Raw genomic sequence first — 20,610 nt, forward strand, 5'->3', positions numbered from 1 at the left:
CGGCGCCCGGTACTATTCTGATTACCAGGTTAGTGCGGTTATCACGTGTCAGCAAGTATTGTGAAGCAAGAAGGTCAGCCTGTAAAGACTGTAAAATAGCAGAGTGTTCTAGCTGCCAGCTAGATTTCGAAAATGAAGGCTGTACCAAGGCGTAAAGCGGCTTGATACGCTGGGCATAATCAGGAATGTACGTACGGCCGAAATTCAGAAAACCCAGCAGAGATTGTAATTTCTTCAGTGTCGTAGGAGCACTTAAGCGTGCACACTTTTCCAGAAAGTGGGGGGCTAACCCCTTACCTTCATTGTTGAGCTCGTAGCCCAAAAACAACACCGTATATTCTGCAATGTGTGACTTCGCAAAATTAAATTTGTAGCCATAGTCAGCAAAACTCACGATAATATTGTCAACCCGAGACAGATGCGGCATCAGCTCATCATCCGTAAGATAGATATCGTCAACATAGGAGTATGCTTCGGGGTCTATTCTTTCTAAAAGAGAAACCACGCGAGCAGAAAAGACGCCAGGGCTATTTTTGTAACCCATGGCTAATCTTGTAAACTGTTTTTGTTTTCCGCCTGAAGTAAACGCTGTCCACTGGCTACTCAGTGTGGACAGGTTGTGGCTAAAAAAGCCATTGGAAATGTCAAGTGTCGTTTTAAATCTCTTACGCACGAGACTGTCGACCAAAGCCGAGCTATGTGTATTTTGTACCGCGCAGGTCCGGCAATGGGAGTTTAGGTGCCGGTAATCCAAAACTAAACGGTACGAGCCGTCAGGCTTCGTTACAGTGAATAAAGGGTTATTCATAGGGGACACACATGTTTCAATAACACCCTGATATTCCAATTGTTCAAGGATTGCCGCGACGTGGGGTCTCGCTTCACGACGCATAGGATATTGAGGTTGAGGCTGGGGCATAGACCGCAATGGAATCTCATGGCAGGGGGACAATCTGTCCCATCCCACCTGAGTACGATACACCGCCGGCGCAAGCGCAAGCGCCCACTCCTCAGCATACACTTCAGCTTGGTCCTTAGGCACTGTGTGCGCAAAGGACGGGAGGATTACTTCCTCCCCTCTAGGAGCCTCTAAAATGAAAGCTGGGGGCCAATCTGCCTCCGCTAGGAGGATATCATAGGTGGTGGTCAGATTATCCCAAAAAATCCCTTTTATTGTACGTTGTATGTCACCCTCTATTAATAAGACTATTTCATAAAGTCTGTCAGGGGGAGCCACTCTGGTGTCAGCTGTTTCCACAGTAACCGATATATCAGTTGCTGTCACCGCCAGAAATGGACGCAGAGCTTGACGGACTATGGTAATTTCCGCTGCGCTGTCCAGGAGCGTCAGCGCCCATGTCCGGTTCCGAAGCTGTGTCCGCACTATCTGAGGCATACCTTGCCGTCAGAGCCGCCACTTTCTTCTTCTGAAACGGGGGTCTTTGTCGTGCAAATTCGTCCTGCTTGCCTTTACCCTCAGTCTGTCGGGGCTGGTCACGCTGTTGTGGAGCACCCCGACCTTTGCCACCGCCTCCGCCACCGGACTGTGTAGCCGATGTTTCCTGTGAAGAACGAGGAGAGCGCTGTTCAGAAACCTGAAATCTATCAGGAGACTTAATAGCAGCACGATCGCGCAGATCATAAGTGCGTTCACTACTAGACTGTACGGGAGAGGCAGGCCGAGAGCCCTGTTTCTGTTGCTGCTGCTTTCCCTGTTGTTTAACCTGGCATTTTTGTTTAGGAAAAAAGGGCCGTTCGTCCTTACCAGACGTTTCTGCCTTACCCTGCTGTTTTAGATCGGGATTCTTTATTACAGGCTTAACTCCTAAAGAGCTACGACCCAAATCCCGATATGCCTCTGCGATTATTTTCGCAAATTCCTGCGGTTTGTCCTCCTCAGGAACTCGTTTCAGTTCATTACGAACCTGGAAATGCAAAGCATCACCCTTCAGGTTACCAATTATCATGGTAGCCACCAGGTCAAATTGCCCGAGGAGCCGCATCCCTAACTCTATCGCAGACTCCGCACCATGGTTCTCTTGAACGCGTTTGATAACGGAGGGCAGCTGCAACATAGACGGAGTGCCAAAGCACTGCGCGTACGTCGCTGCAAAGACCTTGCCCCAAGTTACACAATCATCAATGTGGGGGACCAAGTCCTTAGGCAAACTAATGGTGAGGATCCTGTGTTTCTCCACAGGAGTAGTATTCGGGTAAACCGCTTCTATTTGGTCAAATTTTTCAGCAAGCCAAAAGGGGAAATCATCCCTAGTTTGGGGGCGCTTGCCCATAACAGAATTAACCATAACAGGACTAATGACCACCGCGTGGTGATCAGTAGGCTGTCCCGCAACAGCAGGTGCCCCCGCCTGCATATTGCGCGACACATACTGCACTAACGCCCTATATACCGTAATGAGGGCAGTGTGTAGTACATGCAACTCAGCCACCGTCACCGTGAGGTAACGGGGATGAGGCGTAAATCCGGCTAGTACCGGCCAAGTGGCCCCTGCAATTGATAAAGGGCCCATTCTCGGCGGTATAACCACATGGGGAAGGGCGCCATTAAACCAAATATGGTGCTGCCAAGCAGATATTGGTATTTCCTGTGTCCTATACGGCGTATAGTTCGCCGGCACTGCAGCGGCAGTGTAAGAATGAAAGGTGTCATCATCCCCCACCGCTGGAATCGTCACCCAAGAGTAGAACAACTCATAGGGATGAGCCGCATCGGCTCCCACTACAAAGATGACGTTCATACCAGTGTCCGGTACCCCATACTGCGTCAAATGACGTTTCAGAGCTGCACGGCTGTGCGCCGCAATCTCCACCGACATTAGGACAACACACACTTGAAACTATCAGTAGCACAAGGGTTCAATAACCTTTTTAATTATCAAGCTTGAAAGAACCTATATCAATAGACCTAGGTAGGTTTTAAATCCGTCAGACTTGTTATCCGGAAACAAGAATGAGGGTGTTGTGGACAAACGCGAGCACTACTAAGGCGTTTCAACTCATAGACCAAACGTTAGGTGCGCCATGTTGCAGGGATTCTGCTTATACACAGAACTATGCGTAGAACCCCAGGACCTCAGTGAGTTGTGGTGTACCAGAAACTCACCTCAGAACCCAGAACCCAGTATCCGGCTAGCATAAGTGTCCCATTCGTTATCCGAGATTTAGCTCGGAGGTCCTAATGAAAAGACAACCCAGAACACGCGACTCAGTACATACTCAGGAATGGTGGGAATCGGAAATACCTGTTCGTATATTATTCTCACATCAGTCCACAACAAGAATCAACAGAGACACGGTGAAAATAAAAAGAGTTTATTTTTATAGACCACGTGTCCTAATATGCAGTACTTTGGCTAATACAAGCAGACAAATGATTAAAATCAAAACCATCAACATAGTTACAATTCCATAGAATATAAAAGGGGTGATCATGTTATAATGACAGTGGATACTACCACTTTCCCTTTACTAAGAAGCTAATATTATTATTAGTCTAACAGAAGGTCTCTTAGGCTTGAATAGGGGACCCCATACCTCAAAGATCAGCTTAGTGAAATCACATCACAGGAGCATCCGGAGTAGGCCTGGGCAAAAATTTCGTTCCGTTCGCGGAAATTGCGATAATTTGACATTTTTGCGTTCCGCGGAGAGCGCGAAAATGTCAAAAATTCCGGTTTCCGCAGCTTGGCGATAATTTGTTTCTTGCTCGCGCTGTAAAATGATACATTCTCGCGCGCGCGCGATCGCCTTACCTGAATCCCTGCGTTCGCCGACAAGTTTTCTTGATCCGGTCGCGTTCTCCATGAGATGTTGTATTGTTTTTAGCCATTTGCGCTGTCTCGCGACAGTTCGCGCCCGCAGTGACGTCATGCGTCGCGCGATCACGTCTTTCTTCTCGCGATCATGCACCGCGAGAACAACTCAAAACAAGATGGCCGCGCCCGCAAGCAACCACATGGGTAAGTTGGCGACCCGCAACCATGCAGAAAATCTCGCGAACATGCCGGAAAAAAACTTCCGCATCTTCGCGATATTTCTGCTTGTTTGCGATAATTTTAAACATTCTCGCGATAATTTGCGAAGGTTAATTCCGCAAATTCCGCCCACCCCTAATCAGGAGTCCTCTCACAGGAAGGCTCGTCTTCGGTCTGAATAATAAACATGATGTCCGTGATATTAAAAGCACCAACTTTCAGGTATGTGCAGCTGCTCGTGTGTTATGACTAAATAGTGGGTCGATCAACCTAGAGTGGAAAACATGCATTGTCTAACAACTCAGACTGTTTGTCACATCGTGTGCAGACCAAGGTCGCTTCGCAGAGCTCGGGATGGTAACAACAGATTGCTCTCGTGTGAGGCAAAACTCGAGTCAGCAGTTCGTTTAAGCAATAACATGTGAATGCAGTGTCGTGTGCCAAAGCAGCAAGATGGCTTTCTAACTTCTGACGTGGTTATGCTAACTTAACAATGTATGTACGTATTAAGGGAGTCCTTACTACAATAGGAACAATGGGTGAGATCAATACTGGTAATGTAATAAAATTCCTTGAAGAGATCTTTCTTGAGGAAGGTATACCAGGCAGTATAGTGACCGATAATAGTGTACAATTTGTTTTGAGGGAGATGCAAGAGTATCTTGAAAGAATGAGCATTGTTCATGAAAAAGTGTCTCTTTTTAGACCTCAAGCTAATGGTCTGGTGGAAAGGGTTAACCGTATAATAATGGAGAACATTCAGTTATCCCTTGCGAATGGTTTGTCATGGAGGGAGGAGTTGCAAAAAATGATGTGGGCACATAGGATTACTCCTCATTCTAGCACTGGGATAACTCCTTTTGTATCCCTTAAAGGAAGAGAACCAGGGAAAAAGGAGTGTCCTGTTTGGTTATGTAAGAAGGATAAGATCTGGGTTGATCGTGAGGAAGTGTTGAAGAAAGTTGAAGCGGGTCAAAAGAAGATGGAAGATACGTATAATTGTAGAAAGGGAGTAAAGCATATGACGTTGCAAGTTGGTGATTGGGTTGTGGTGCGGAAGAATGAATGGGTTCGTAAAGGTGAAAGCAAATATATGGGACCTTTAAAGATCAAAAGTATGAAGTCCAATATCGTGATATTGGAAGAGGATACGATGTGGAGTGTAGGAAATGTTTGCAAAGTACAAAGACCATAGGATGTTTTCTTGAAACATAAATTGGAAAACAAAAACATTAATTTATGTTTGCAATGTACAAATGTTACAAGATGTTTTCTGGAATATAAATTGGAAATAAGAATGTTAATTTTAATTTGCACTTGTGTAATGTATTTTTAGTAAAAAAAAAAAAAAGTTTAATTTTATTAATCTTTCTGTATTCCCATGATAGTCTTTTACACTGTATTTGTTGTTTGTATAAAAGGGAGATATGTAAAGAACTCCAGCCAGGAGATGTCATGGAGCTGTTACCTAGTTACTGGAAGTATGACAGGGGGAGGTTCTAAAGGGACAGTTGAGGAGAGCCATTGGAGATAAAGGAAGCTGCTCTCTGCTGGGATGCTGTTTTATTAATAATTTATTAATAAACCTACAAGAAAACTTCAAAGAAACCTGTGAAGGCTCTTCTTTTCAAGGGGTTAGATTACATTGGTCTCCAGCAGCTGAAGATGAGTTCCAAAAGCTGAAAAAAGCTTTTACTGGGGCTCCTATTTTACATCGCCCAGATCCATCTCAACCCTTTTATGAAGAGTTTGAGTTTATCAATGAAGATCCTCAGTAGCAGAAGGAGGTTTGATTCCAAATGATGTGAGTCTGCCTTTCATGTGTAATCAATGGAAGCAGAAAGTGTAGGACTGGCCATTAACATTATAGATCAGAAGCTGCCTGTTCTGCACAATTTACAAGGAATGTAAAGTGATTCAGCGTCCTTGGGCAAAACCACAGGATTGCTTATTTGGGCAGAGAGTCCTCCTGAATGAGTCTGGTTCAAACTGTGTCATAATATATGCAGAGGGCAAATGGATCAAGAGTGGACGTGGGACGCCTTCCACACTTGACTTCATTTCAAACTCGGAGGCACTGAGTTTCACACCACCTGATTCTTGGCTGGATTCCCAGCCCATTGCTCTGTCAGCATTTATTGAGACTCTTAATGGTATCTGAATTGCTTATTTTGCAGAGATTGGATTACCATTGACTTTTGACAAGAAAAAGTTCCTTGTTCTCTGCCACCTGTCTCAGTCTTTCTCTCTGGGTGTATTTTGGAAATTGTTTCCTCTGAACAAGGATTGGAGGACTCCAATTTGGTTGTGGACTCACCTTTCCACCATTGGATGTGGTCCTCTCGCCACTTCATGTCTCTGACGGCCCAGTCGGAGAGGTAGTGTCCAATCTGGATGCGGATCTGGAAAGGTAGCAGAGAGAAGAGATTGGAGGTTGGTGAGCTGGGGATGACGTTTTGGAGAGTAGGCTGGTAAAGTCTCATCATGCTGGATGTTGGTTTTCTTGCCTGATCAGCAATCATTGACTAACTTTGGCAATAGCCTCTGCACTGGGCCCACTCCCAAACTGCCATACATGTCATTCTTCACATATATTTTCCAATAAGGTTTGCCAACACATGCATGTTTTGTTTCTTGTGGTATATGTTGGCCGCAGTTTATTTTTGCATGACATATACAAATTACTTTTTGCGTTACAGTAGTGTGGTCATAACCTGCTATGACCATGCCATGAACCAACATCACAGGATGTCATAAATCATTTTGGCAAGCTCATAATCTCCTCATAAGCTCATGGATGTGACAGTTCATTAATCCATCCATTTAGCAGTCACAAATCATTTTGGCAGACTTGTAAATCACGTGAAAGATCATAACTCACAATGGCTGACAGGTCATAAATCATTTCTGACATATCACAATCCTGCTCTGTTATCTATCAACCATACTTGTGACATCTCATAGTTTGTTCAGGCCATCATACATGCTATTTTATGGGGTCATAAAGTTCCCTGTTGGTTTTCTCGCTGATTGCATGGGGGGGTGGTTGCCTCTCCCTGGAGTTAGGCCCCAACTCGCTACCTTATTTGTCCTTTTTGTGCCCTGCCAATCGGCAGGTCTGGGCTGCGAATGCCATCTCCGCTTGCTCCCCCCTTTGGGCCTAATCACCCTGCCGTAAGGTATCCCAAGGTGAGTGGCCTTCCTCCTGCACACCGCCCTCCCTACTAACAAATGTACCCCTTCTTAGCCGCCATGCCGTAAGGGAGGCTGCCATCTCCTTGGGGCTACCCCATCCTGTTTGTCATTCCGCTTTCTGCTTGTTCTCTTTTTTTTTTTTTTTAAAGGTGCAGCCTGCCAGTGCCATGGCTGCCCATGGCTGGCAAGTCTACATGTGTGCACCATGGTATAAGTGCTAAGCCATGAGCATTGATTTACACAATGAGTTACATGCTGGACAGTGTGACTAAACTCAACATGGTATCAGATGTCAAGAGGATCTAGCCTCCCCCACCACCAGTCATTCGTTATTTCAACTCTTTATTCAGAGTTACTGGTTTGCAACAGGTCTGATAGATCTTGAGTTCGCCTTCAAAGTGTCCTTGTCCAACTTACTCTCTTACGAGGTGTTATTTGCCTCGTCATCCTTAATCAGGCAACCATCATGGCGTAAGAACTGCTGAAGATGACACTGGCTTTGTCATGTGCTGAGCTCTTGAATATATTTTATAATGTTAATAGGGATTACAGGCTCTTGCATGTTAGTATGCTCTAGATTTGTGTTCTGCATTAAGTGTTTAAACTAGGGCAAAAATGTGTGCTAGGGTTGAAAATCAGGCCTGAAAATAAATATGTGTTTTCTTGTTTTAGTTTGTGGACAGTTATATAATGGTTTGTGTCCAAACTGTTCTACACTGCTTTAGTAGAATAAAAATGTACCTCTTTTCTGCTGACTTTTGGTAGTAACTGCAGCTAAAAGGTAAGATTTTTCTGTGACATGACAGACTTTGGTTTCTGTAACTGAGAGGTTTAAAAAGTAAAAAGAACTAATGGCTTCCACTGGAAGAATGGTCTTGGGCTGGGTGATGCTGGCGTGGTGTGAGTAGGTATGTACACTTAGCCCAGTTAGGAAGGTGAAGAGAGAAACCACTTGGTGGAAGACATGCTGTCTGTTGTGACCCTTAACTGGGAACCCTCTGATACCAAGGTCTAGTGGGGGTCATTGCATGACTTGGCAACAAACTGAATAATAACAACAATGTAATACCATTAGGCAAAAAGTTAGTTTTTGTCTATCTGGTTACGGCTATCTTTGTGGTCTAAATTTTATTCACTTTATAATATTCATGAGTTTTTTATAATATTGTTTGTTCAATATATAATTTTTTTTCACATTTCTTTATTAGGTTTTAAACAGGTAGCAACACACAGCTCTGGCAATTACCCGCACAGAAACAGTGATGTTGAAGTCATATAACCGCGGCAGCTAACCTCCCCCTCGATTGTAGAGGGATTGCCCTACATATACAGACATGATCAGCATGTATAAAAACAAAGCATATAAAAACACGCTCTGATAGGGTAAATAATCATGCACTGTAGAGACTCACAACTGCAATAAACAGCAAGTTCTGGATGCCAATACCTCAAGGACCCCTGGGCACACAAAGCGTCTGTGAGGGCCTCCGCTGAAGCCATTCCATTAAGCTATTTGGGGAGTGTCCAGTTTACCGTCCAGTTTAACCCTTCCGCCAGTTCCATGTACCACTGATCCTGGCTATGGCAGCTTAAGGAATTGACTGCCATTCAGTTGGCCTGTAAATGTAAATGTATGTAAATGTATGTGTCTTGTAAAGCGCACTGCTGCCCTGAGGCGTCGTGGCGCTGTAGACCGCTGGGGAACCCGTCCTGGCTATCCCTGTGAGATGGTCCCTCCTGGGTATCTCCAAGGTGAAACCAGGCATCCCCGGCGAATGTGGGGGGCCGTTGTGGAGATGAGGCAAGCTAATGCCCAGAGTTGCCGAGTGTGTTCCTGGTTAGAGTAGGTACCGAGGCGAGAATTATCGAGTCCGTTTTGACCCTGGTCCACAACCCTGCCGCGTCGGGAATTGAACCCTGGTCCCTGGCCGATTCTCTGCTTGCGGATCTGCCGCCTCTAACCAGTGAGCCACACCTCTCCACTGTGGAGAGTCCAAGCCTTTCAAGTTGGTGTCTTATCCCCAAATTCAGTGAAAGCTGATGCACTTGCGCTCAAGGTGGTCTTTCATCTTCGCTTCCATTCATGACATAGACATCGCCTGTTGTACACCCGAGCCCTCGCCTCCTTGCAATTGGGCCAGTGTGATGATATCCAATTGTGCCCTAACCCATTTCAGTAGATCTTCTAGCCAGTGCTTTGTGTTGGGGGAACACACAGGCCTTCTAAGACATCGCTATTTGTCTTTTGAAGAGTACATAGGCTACGTCTATGATCCTGCATAGATATTTGTCCCCTTTTCTGCTGTGGGTGGTACAGTGCAGTCCACTAAATCCCTGTCACTGCTTCCCATGCACGGTGGATCACTGGACAATCCCACACCGTATGATAGAAGCTTGCATCAGGCAGCTGGTACCGATGATGCCCCTGTGAACATAAGCCAAATACGTTTCGGTGTCAAGTAGGTCTGATGCAGGTAGTTGAAATATGTGTATTGGAACACTTGGTTCCTGGAGACCACTTTCACCTGTTGAGTAGCGCACGTCCATTGTTCGTCAGTGAGGTATGTTTGCTGGTTGTTCACCCACCTAGCTCTGATTTCTAGGTCTGTCATGTATTGCTGACTAAGTAGAGCATTGCACACAGCAGTTATGGCGTTTCACATGCCACTGTGGGTGAGTATGGCCTGTAGGGGTGACGTTGTGGGCAGTTCAGAATGCCCTTGCCCCACTGAGTAGTGAACGCATGTTGTTCTGCATTGTACATTAAAAAATGGCTTGCCTGTCTTCAGTATGTGTCACTGCTCTCCTGGAGGGGTTGCAGAATGCCCTCTGTATATAAGCCCTCAGTGAGCAGCACCCCAGCTTCCGCCCATGATCGTACGTCATGTCACAAAATGACATCCTGTGTTTTCGGTTGTAACAACATTGGGAGTGTGACCCTCCGTTGTGTATGATCTGTGTTAACCTTTACATACCACTCACTGCTGCTGTGTTTCCGATGGCAGTGTTGTGGAGGGACCAAGTAATCAGGTAAGAATGCGGTCCCAGTTAAGGACTAGATGGATGTCCAATCTCTCCGCATTTATGACGGTCCTCAGCCAGGGCATCGGACATTGCAGTTGTGCTGTCACATAATACAGTTTGTAATTGGGTGTCCCAAGTCCCCCGTCCAGAAAATGGCACTGCCTTTTGTTTAATACACCCCTTTTTTCACTCTTTCCTCCAGATCAAGTCCGATAGGAGCCTGTGAAGCTTGTTAAAGAACTGTTTCCGAAAGAGTATTGTTAGGGCATCAAAGAAATACAATAGTTGAGGTAGTATTAGCATTTTAGCTATTGTCATGCAGCCTAGCTTAGTTTAGTAGCTTGTAGAGAACCTGGTTACTCCGACAGAGTGTCCCCGCGCTAGGAATTCTTCTTCTAGGTCGAGTCCGCCCCCGTCCGAACATACTTTAGCACCAGTCTACCTGGGATGACCTAAAGAACCATGTTTTATTCTTCCTACAGAACAGCACTTCTGAGGGCTGCATCCCAAGATCCAGTGGCAATTGGTTCCAAACTTTTGCTGCCAGAAAGCTAAAAGATCTATCTCCTAAACGTGCCCTATGCATTTTGGCAACTTTCAGCCTTGCAGTGCCTGCAGATCTAAGATCACGACTTGGTCTGTAGGGGGTGAGTAGAGGCAGTAGAAAGCTATGGCCTTTCTAGTTTAGAATTCTGTGACACAAGCACAAAGCTTTAAAAGTCACTCTGTCCAGCACCGGTAACCAGCGTAGTTCCCTCAGGACCATTCCCACCGGGGCTCGCCTTAGGATGTTCAATAGTAGCCGCGCTGCAGCATTCTGTACTCTCTGCAGCATTCTCATACTACTTTTGGTGACCCCTAAGTAGAGAACGTTGCAGTAGTCCAAGCGAGATATAATCGCAGCCTCAAAAATATTTTTTTTGTTGCTGCCAGACGTAGAAGATCTAAGATTTTTCGTAACCTCCTCAGTAGGTCAAAGCATGTGCCGGACAAAACTGATATATGTTACGCAAAAGATGGGGTGTTGTCAAACCATACTCCTAGGTTTTTAATCTTAGATTTGGGAACCGGGGTCAGACCTAGCTCTGACGGCCACCAGATGTGGGACCAAATGGAGGGTTGTTTACCAACAACCATAATGTCAGTTTTGCCTGCATTTAGTCAAAGACAACTGAATTTCATCCAATTGGCCAGGTCGATTAAGCATGCTTTGAGTTTAGGCGCAGCCTCCACATCATTCTGTTCTAGCATGATAATCATCTGAGTGTCATCAACATAAGACACCAGCTTCACCCCGTGTTTTGTGACTATGTCCCCTAGCGGGCGCATGTGGACATTGAATGGCTTTGGGCTAACTGCAGAGCCCTGTGGAACCCCTTGTAACAGGGGTCGGATTTCAGACTTGAAAGGCCGTAGGGGGACTTGGAAGGATCTATCATGAAGGAAATGCTTGATCCATTCCAATGTACGACCTCTGACTTCAGCATCCCACAACCGTTCCAAAAGAAGGATGTGGGATACCGCGTCAAAAGCTGCACTTAGATCCAACAGGATTAGTGCTGCTGTCTTACCTTTGTCCATGGCCATTTTTAGTGCTTCGGAGGCCAAAAATAAGGCGGATTCAGTGCTATACAAGGCTCTGAAACCTGACTGGTTTTCGTGGAGCACATGGTAATCTTCCATAAACTTGGTCAATTGGAGGTTGAGAAATGTTTCTGCTATTTTAGCAAAAAAAGGTAGTGATACTGGTCAAATTGTCTAGAAGTGTCTGGTCCAAGGAGGGCTTCTTCAGTAAAGGGACCACCATCGCATGTTTCCAGTGGCTTGGGACTTGCCCAGAGCTAAAAGATAAATCTGGTGGGGATGATAGAAATATCCCGAAGGGGAGAGACCAATGGATTGATGCGAGCACCCTGAAAAAACTGCCCTCATTTAAGTCTATATCAGTGTAACATATGTGCACTCCCAAGTATTTAAGTCTTTCAAAGTGCCATGTGAGTCTAGTTGGCATTACATCACCTCTCCAATATTCTGGTACTTGTTTTAGCAGGAAGAAAAAGTCTTTAGTCCAGTTAATTTTAAGATATGATATTTCTCCCAATGGGTCTAACAGGTTCATCAAGGGCGGGAGTGAGGTGTGGACATTGTGCAAGTAAATTAAGTAATCATCCGCGTATAGTGACACTATGTGCCACCTGCCAAAAGGTGATATGCACAACATATATGCCAGCAGCTTCATGGGGAGAGCAAAAATGGTTTCTTTCTGTCACCTACGCACGTGCACTCTTTTCAAGCGCTTTTATTATGCACAATGGAGCACCCATTATATGTAAATAATGTATATATATGTATATGATCCAACTTCAGTACAATTTTGAATTAGTTTCAATTAATTTCGGTTTCTGTGTGTTGTAATGCCAATATACTCTTCCCTTTATTCAGGAATGATACATTCCCTTCTCTTTTGGATTGGGGTCTCATATCCGCTTGTATGGAGTTAGGATCGGCTCATTTCATTACCATATCCTTAAACTATCAGTCAGGACCAATTGGTGTCTGTATTGGATTGTACCCAGGTCCTACAGCCTATTAAGTTACACCATTGTTTTGTAATGGGTTATCACACTCTAGGGCAGGAGAGATCAGTTGTCCACTTTGCTCCCTCACAAAGTGTGTGGTCACACCCAGACACATCACAACTTTCCTTTTCCTCAATATGCCAAGATATGTGAAATCCTGCACTGGGGCTAAGCTCTTTAATCTGCAGAACTCATCAAATTTATCCAATCGGTTCAGCAGCCCACTTGGTGTCTGAGACCAGTAAATTGTCATTGGCAAATCACAGGGTTGCAATCGTAGGGGCCTATTTATGGAAAAGTCACACCGTTCAGCAAGTGACCTTGCTGCACTGCACTGTGTGACAGGAAAAGGGCAGAACGTAGACACCCTTGCGCCATGGTGAAAGGGAGCCTGCGTTGCATGCAGGATTTTATCTGTGCAAGAAAGGCCACCTTCCTGCACAAAAACAATCATGGGAGGCATAAATATAGAAATGGGAAGAACAGAGGATAAATAGAGATATTTGTCCTCGTTACACCTCCAATGCGAAGGTGTAACATTTTGGTGTATCTCCAGCTTTTTTAGTTCTTGTAAATCTGGGAGTATGTCAACATCCATGAAAGTTGCATGTGAACACCCACGCAACATCCATGGAACGCCGTCCCAGGGCAGAGTAACGCAATGCAGCGATTTGCACTGCGTTGCGCTACTCCAGATTTTTAGAGCCACTCAGAACCATGCAAAGTGGCTTTGCGTGGCTTCAAAAATGTCTTAAGATTTGTGTCGCTCTTGTACCATGTTGCGTGGTGCACGAGTAATGCATAAGGCCCCTTAGCCCCTTCTGGCATTAGGGCATCATTTGTACATGCACTGTGTATTACACTTCGTTGATATACAAGGAAAAGCCAAGGGCGCCCTTGAGGAACCTTGGTGGAAGCCTTGGTTTACACAAGAGGGCTCTGTGGCTTTCCCGTCCGATCCACATCGAACCATGACAAATGTTCCTTTGTGGATCCCTAGCATGTTATTGAAAAGATCATATGAAATACCCAGAGCATGTAATGAACTCTAAATCAAGTGGATGAGGTCCACAACCACCACAAAAAAAGGCACTTTCCTAAGGATGTTATCAAGTAGTTTTACCTGGAGGTCATTTCATGGATCATTTCTAGACGCCGTCTAGTGTGAAGGCACAAGCTGAGCTCCCAGTGAGGGTGCTATTGAAGGGGCTCCATTTACAATTGGATTACTCCCAAGCTGAAGGTATTTGCCTCACATGAGAGGTTCGGATTCCTTCGGATTTATGCAGGTCACCTGCTAGTTTATGATGTCCGGGGCCAAGCTCTCTTTTTATATTTTAATTACCTGTAGAATCTTATTCAAGGTAAACAGTTCTAGTTGTGGAGGTTCACATAGTAGCAATATAAGGAAAGGAGCGGTCCCTGCCTGCAGGGGCGTTGTAAGGCATAAGAAAAGTGGAAAATTGCCCAGGGTGCCCACCATCCAAGGACCCCCTGGGAAAGTTAACTTTCTCTCTAGATCACTTCTGTGTATTTTGTATATTAACCTTTAATATGTAATTCACTATTGTTAGGCAACATAGGGCTTGAATTACAAAAAAAATAGTAATAAAATTCAAAGTTGCTCCAAACAGGGTCCCTCAAAATAAGTCTTACCTAGGGCCCCATAACGCCTAATGTGACACTGCCTGCCTGGTCTCCAGCAGCATAGTGCAAGGATGAAAAGGGTGAAAACCAATCCATCTTCCGTGCTATACATCGCCAACTTTAAAATGTACTTTTTACTGCCATTTGCTATGTTATTCCAGAAGGCTCAGGCATTTTTGGGTCCAAGGGCTCCAAGTCAATCTTCCCCCTGTAATGATCCCATTCTCATTCAGCCTGCTTCTCACTCAGGTGAGTCTTATTGTACTCCCTTTTAGATAGTATGTTTCCTCGGCTATTACTTATTAAAGCTGCCAGAAAAGATTCCTTGGTTTGCTCTAATGGAGGAAGGGATGAGTATCTATTCAGATGGCCTTCGATAGGTGGTGGTTTTGGTAATATGCGGAAGTTTTGTGTGTTGATGTGGTTCTAATGCAGGAATTTCAGTGGGTCCATGGCCATTGTTATAAAATTCATTATTAAGGGTAGTATGGCTCCTGAATCTATATGGTCCCACTTCAGTCTTCTCCCGTTGCCGGATACGCACGCGTTGTGACAAGCATCTGCACAGGTTAGTGGGACATGAAGGCGCATAGATCTTCTTTGTCTATGAAGACACATAGAGAAAGAATTAAGGGCTCGAGATCACTTTCAGGGCCCTCTTTATTGATCATATCAAAATCAAACTTAATCTCTGGCTAGAGTGGTCCGGCTTTATATAATCAATTGTAGTTGTGTAAAGGCTGTTAAATGTTTGGGGTAAGAGAAGGTCTGATTTGGACCTTCTTTTGCAGGCCTGCACATCAAGCGTTAAAGTTAACAAGGCTAGTTACTGTCCTGTCAGACAGCAATTTTTCATATGCCGGCCGACTATGACCGAGATATCCTATGCCTGGTCATCTTCTTTGGACGTAGCAAGATAATCAGTGGTTGGCTCAGATGTGGTGTTGATATCACGGCAACCACTAAAACTGGCCTGTTTTTACCTAATATTTTGGACCATATGTTGAGAATGTTCAGTATAGGTGATTTTATATATATATATATTCACTGAAAAAACCATAGGTTTCACACATGTTATAGTTAGCGGAAATTTTACTGATAAAAAACCAATGAAATTCCCCCGTTATAGTTACTGCAGGCAACTATAACTCACGCGACCGCAATCCTCTGCTGATGCTAATACTGTATTTAGACACTTATTTGCCCATGTCTTCTTCCATACATTTTTAGCTATACATATATTACAAATATTTTTTTTTCATAAAGACACACATGTCATCAGCAGAAGATTGCGGTCGCGTGAGTTATAGTTGCCTGCACTAACTATAACGGGGGAATTTCATTGGTTTTTTATCAGTAAAATTTCCGCTAACTATAACATGTGTGAAACCTATGGTTTTTTTCAGTGAATTTGCAAGGTTTTTTAAATGCTAATTCCTAACTATAACGTGTGTGAAACCTATGGTTTTTTCAGTGAATTTGTACGGTTTTTTAAATGCTAAGTTACTTTACGCCATTCGTGGCGTGCGCGCCCACTTAACGCAGTTCGTTCTGTGCGCGCACGGTGCGCTTCACGCACCGTGCGCGCACAGTGAGCACGCGGTGCGCTTCGCGCACCGCGCGCCCACTTTACGCAGTTAGTGCCATGCACGCACGGTGGGCACGCGGTGCGCATAGCGCACCGCGTGCCCACGTTACGCTAGATGGGCCATGTACGCACGATGCGCTTCGCGCACCGTGCGCACATATGATGCACTTCGTTTTGAAAGGTAATATTTTTATTTTTCGTATATTTTATAAGCCATGCACAAATGGTGCCCTTCGGGCACCATTTGCACACGGGGTGGAGAGAGTGTGGATAATTTTTTTTTTTATTTGTTTTTTTTTTTAAATTTTAGTTTTTTTCAGCTGTGATAAGCCATGCACAATAGGTGGACTTCGGCCAACAATTGCACACGGGGTGCAGAGAGTGTGGATGATGTTATTTTTTTTAATTAATTTTTACCGTACGAGTACGGTAAGCGTAATCGGCGAAATTACCGAAAAAATTAAAATTCCGTTTTTGGCCTTGGAGGATCTTTGGGGACTCCCTCAAGATGCCTATGTGTGTGGGAGCTGTCTAAACAGCACCTTTACATGTTTTTGGGCTTTAAATTTTAAAAATCGCTCTCAGTGCGAGAGAGAAAATGGCGGCCGCAGCTCCCTGGTTTCGGCCGATTCGAATGTTTACTAAGATCTAAGAGCCAATCAGAATCGCGCTCGCGCACGCCACCGTACGCGTACGGTAAGCGTACCGTAAGCGCACCGTAAGCTGGCTCAGATATATATATTGATTTAAAGGCTATTTTCTCAGAATCTACTGAACAGATTTACACCAAACCTACAAAAGGCACTTCCTTGACCTGAGGACTACCTCTCTGCCAAATTTCTAGTAATTCTGTTCAGCCGTTCGGGCTGTAGCCCTGTCTAAAGGTCCTATGGAAAAATGCATGGGAAAAACGCGTTTTGGGACCCCCCTTTTATCTCAGCCCCCGCTTGACGAATCCCCCCGAGACTTTCAGGGTAGGAGCGTAGCGTAGCGCCCCACCTATTTTGAAAAATTCGCGAGGATTTGTCGACCGGCGCAAAAGTTATTCAAAATAGAATGTTGCAGATTTCCTATGGAAACGTGGTCCTAACTATAACTACCTACTGGCGACCGCCAGTAGGTAATATATATATATATAGCCAAACTCCGAACGGAAGCAGACCCAGGATGCGGTGAAGAATCCAATAATTTATTTAAATATAACAAGCACCAACGCCGCCATTACAGTATATATATATATATATATATATTTTTTTTTTAACAATAATTAACAGTTGAGCTTAATTAAATGCCGAAGGTAACTGCTGAATATCTACCCTACCTTTGTCCTTGTTTCCTTCTTTGACATCTGTAATTGAAGGGTAAATGTTCTAATAGATTTTACTGCGGAAGGCCAATAGTCTTTGGTTTGTTGTCGGAATCGGGGGAGACCCCGGTAGTAAAGTAATCGATGTTCCTGAGGGTTTTACTAGGAACAGTGCATTTTTGTGCAATATGGATCGTATTAAGGACTCTCATTCCATATGATCGGCTGGTCTCTAATCTATTGTTGCTGTACAAGTCATAATTTACTTTCATGCTTAGCTCCTCAACTGAAACATTGATATTGGCCTCAATTATTAACTAAACACCTGCATACTAGTTGTCTGTGAGTGGTTACAGCGCTGGGGGAAGTTCCTGTTTCAGAGATCCTCATCACAAAGGGATACCTTTGGTACCTTCCTGCTTAAATGTCTCAGCCTCTTCTTGTAGGCGTACATGATCTCCCAGCGACCCGTGGCCTCCCAGTAGATTCTTGTTTTCTCTTTGTTACCCATTCCTCTGCATGTTAGGAATTCTACAAAAGGAGATGTTGCTTGAGGTGACTTCATTCATCGCCTCACAAAGTTCCAGAAATGAAGTAAATTGGCTCCATTGAGAACGGGTCCTCCAGAGCATAGGTGGAGGTCAAGTCTACATTCAATTGATTGAAAGGCACCATGGCTCTCCGGTCCTGTAGAGTAAATTGCGCCCCTGAGTGGTGCAGGAGGAAAGATCTGTGCATGCAAGTTAAAGTAAAGTAACTCTTGCAGTATCTGCAAGATGACAACCTGGCCTGGCCTTCTCTCAACAATCTTAAGGTGCCCGTGAGATGCCTTCCCTGATGTTTCAATGAGGTTCATGGTTAATGTTTCCAGTTTGTACAAACTTTCCGCCTCTGGATCTGTATGTGTATTAAGGCAGTTCCTTTCCCTAGGTATGCAGTCGGAGTCTGATCTAAAACTACAGGTTGATGGTACTGAGGCTGCCAATCAAATGTTGCCCAGATGACAGAGTTCTGTCTCTTCGGTTACCCACCATGGTGTGCCCACACTGCTTTGAGTTGGCTGCCAAGAAGAAAGGAAAAACTTGTTTGTTCATTAGTAAAATGCTTGCTTGTGTTGTATTGCTTTATTTCTGCTTAGGCCATGCCTGGCCTCGTTCTTTTCTTTAGTTTGCACAGCTTCCTCATCTATGGCAAGAATCACCACAAATGAAATGTAAAAGTCTTCAATGGTCAAATGAAAAGATCTATCAAATGCCAATTAAGTTCTCTTAGTTCTGTTCAGTTCTATAGATTACTTAGATTCAATTCAAATTCAGCTCTGTTCTACTCAGTTGGGTTGCACAGATGGATCCACTCACTCAACTCTCATTCTAACAAGCCTGTAACTCTCTTGTAGATGGTGGTGGATGCGGGCACTGTAGACACCTAGCAGCCTTCCCTCTCATCTGATAGCTAACCAAAGGGGCTACTCTGCATGTTCAAGAGTTGGAGGACAGGGGACAGGCACCACCTTCCTTCCTCCACATTACTGTGGGTTATCTGGTCACCTTTAAGATGACCATGCCGTCTGCAGCTGGGGCAGCAGTCCGTAAACATCCACACCACCTGCTATATGATCCCCAGCTTTCTGAGTGGGGGAGAATGTTTGAATCATTCAGCATTCCGTCCATCATTTGTTGCAGTTACACTTTTCACCCTAAGTGGGACGGGTATGCCCAGACATGGGTCCCTTGCTCACTTTGCCACTGGTTTCAAGCTAGTGTGGCTGATGAAGGGTGACATACCCCGAAACCGGTCCCAGGATGCTTGTTTCCGTTCCAGGGAGGACCTGGCTTGGCAGTTTGGTCTGGACTGTTCCCATGAGGCACAGGATCCAGACTGAATTGCATATGGCTGGGTCCAAACTGGGGTAGCATAGTGGGCAAAAGAACGATGGATTTAACGCATATATCTTGACTAGGGGAGAATGTTTGAATCATTCAGCATTCCGTCCAGTTTTCTGACAGCTACCAGACAGTACAGAGAGTGACGCTTCAGTTTTTGTGTCAAGTCAGACCCTGGGGCAGAGATGTTACTTCAGTATTAAGAGGGTAGTGGAACAATCATACTCAACCACTCACAGTTATACCAAGGTGTGCACTGATGATGCAAGCTCAAGATGGGGTATTTTATCACTACTCTGCAAGAGGGAGACATTCTTTGACAGAACTGTCAGATTCTAGAGACCACTTTTCTACTGAAAGTACATCTCAGAGGAAAGGACTGGAAATAACTGCTAATTTTTCTTTTTCTCCCTAAAACATAAAAAAAAGTTGCATTTGGGGGCAATGGCAATCTATGGGATGTGGTCCTCATAAACGGGGGGCTTGATGAGACCGCCTTAAATTGTATGTGATGCTCATACATGATTACTAGACCCCATACTGAACGAATATCTGGCATTTCTCTTCATCCGTGCTCCCCTCCCTACACTTCCTGTGTCTCCTACCACCCCTCACATTTTGCCTACGTTCAAAGACAAGCCCAGGTTATAGTTGGATCTGAAGCTCTGGCTTTTTGAGGGGGAGGGGGAGCGACATGCCTTGTTACCTGTTCAAAAGTCTGATTCTTCTTTTCAGGGGTCTCCAAGAGATTGCCATTCATGGATGTAGCTGTGATCTTCAAAGCCAGCCTCTGATCTGCAAAGAGAGGGATGCTTGTATTAACATTTAAAAGCAAGGGGCAAACAATGATGAATGATATGAAAATGTTAAAACATAGCGTAAATTATAATCATAATAAGGCAACATTTTACTTTAATACATAAACCTTTTACTTTAATACATAAAAATATAATTTAATTAAAGTTAGGGTATGAGGTAATGAAACAAATGTAATTAAAAGGAAATTATGATGAAATACATTATAGCAAGGCTGGCAATAGAGAAGGAAGTAGAGGTCGGATGAAGAAAAAACAAATGAATAAAGATCATTTTAGTTTTATGGATCTGTGGGCGAAATGAAGGCAGGACAAAGTAAAGGTAAGGAAGTAAAGTGTACAAAAGTAAAGTCATGCCCATGCTACCTGCTCCTGATTCATTAGGGGTGATGGACGCTGTCTGCTACTTCCCTGCTCCAAGTAACTACCCTTCCCATGCCACTCGCAGATACTCCGCCACCTACACTCATAGATACCCTTTCACCTTCCTCCCGCCTCCAAGAAACGACCCTTCCCATGCCACTTGCAGGTGCTCTGCCACCTACCACTCATAGATTCCCTTTCACCTTCCTCCCGCC

General features: G+C 44.6%; 1 protein-coding gene across 1 annotated transcript in view; it reads right to left on the reverse strand.

The window, feature by feature from the left end:
- The window catches only part of LOC146869545 (uncharacterized), a 144,681-nt gene that overhangs the window by 20,058 nt on the left and 104,013 nt on the right, over positions 1-20,610 (reverse strand). The window contains exons 10-11 of the mRNA XM_085654201.1: positions 19,924-20,012; positions 6,313-6,397 (exon numbers count right to left, since the gene is read on the reverse strand). Of these exons, the coding sequence (XP_085510327.1) occupies positions 6,313-6,397; positions 19,924-20,012 (174 nt within the window). The remainder of the gene's footprint in view (positions 1-6,312; positions 6,398-19,923; positions 20,013-20,610) is intronic.

The sequence above is a fragment of the Triturus cristatus genome, chromosome 1_1 (assembly GCF_964204655.1).
Source record: "Triturus cristatus chromosome 1_1, aTriCri1.1, whole genome shotgun sequence".
NCBI lineage: Eukaryota > Metazoa > Chordata > Amphibia > Caudata > Salamandridae > Triturus > Triturus cristatus.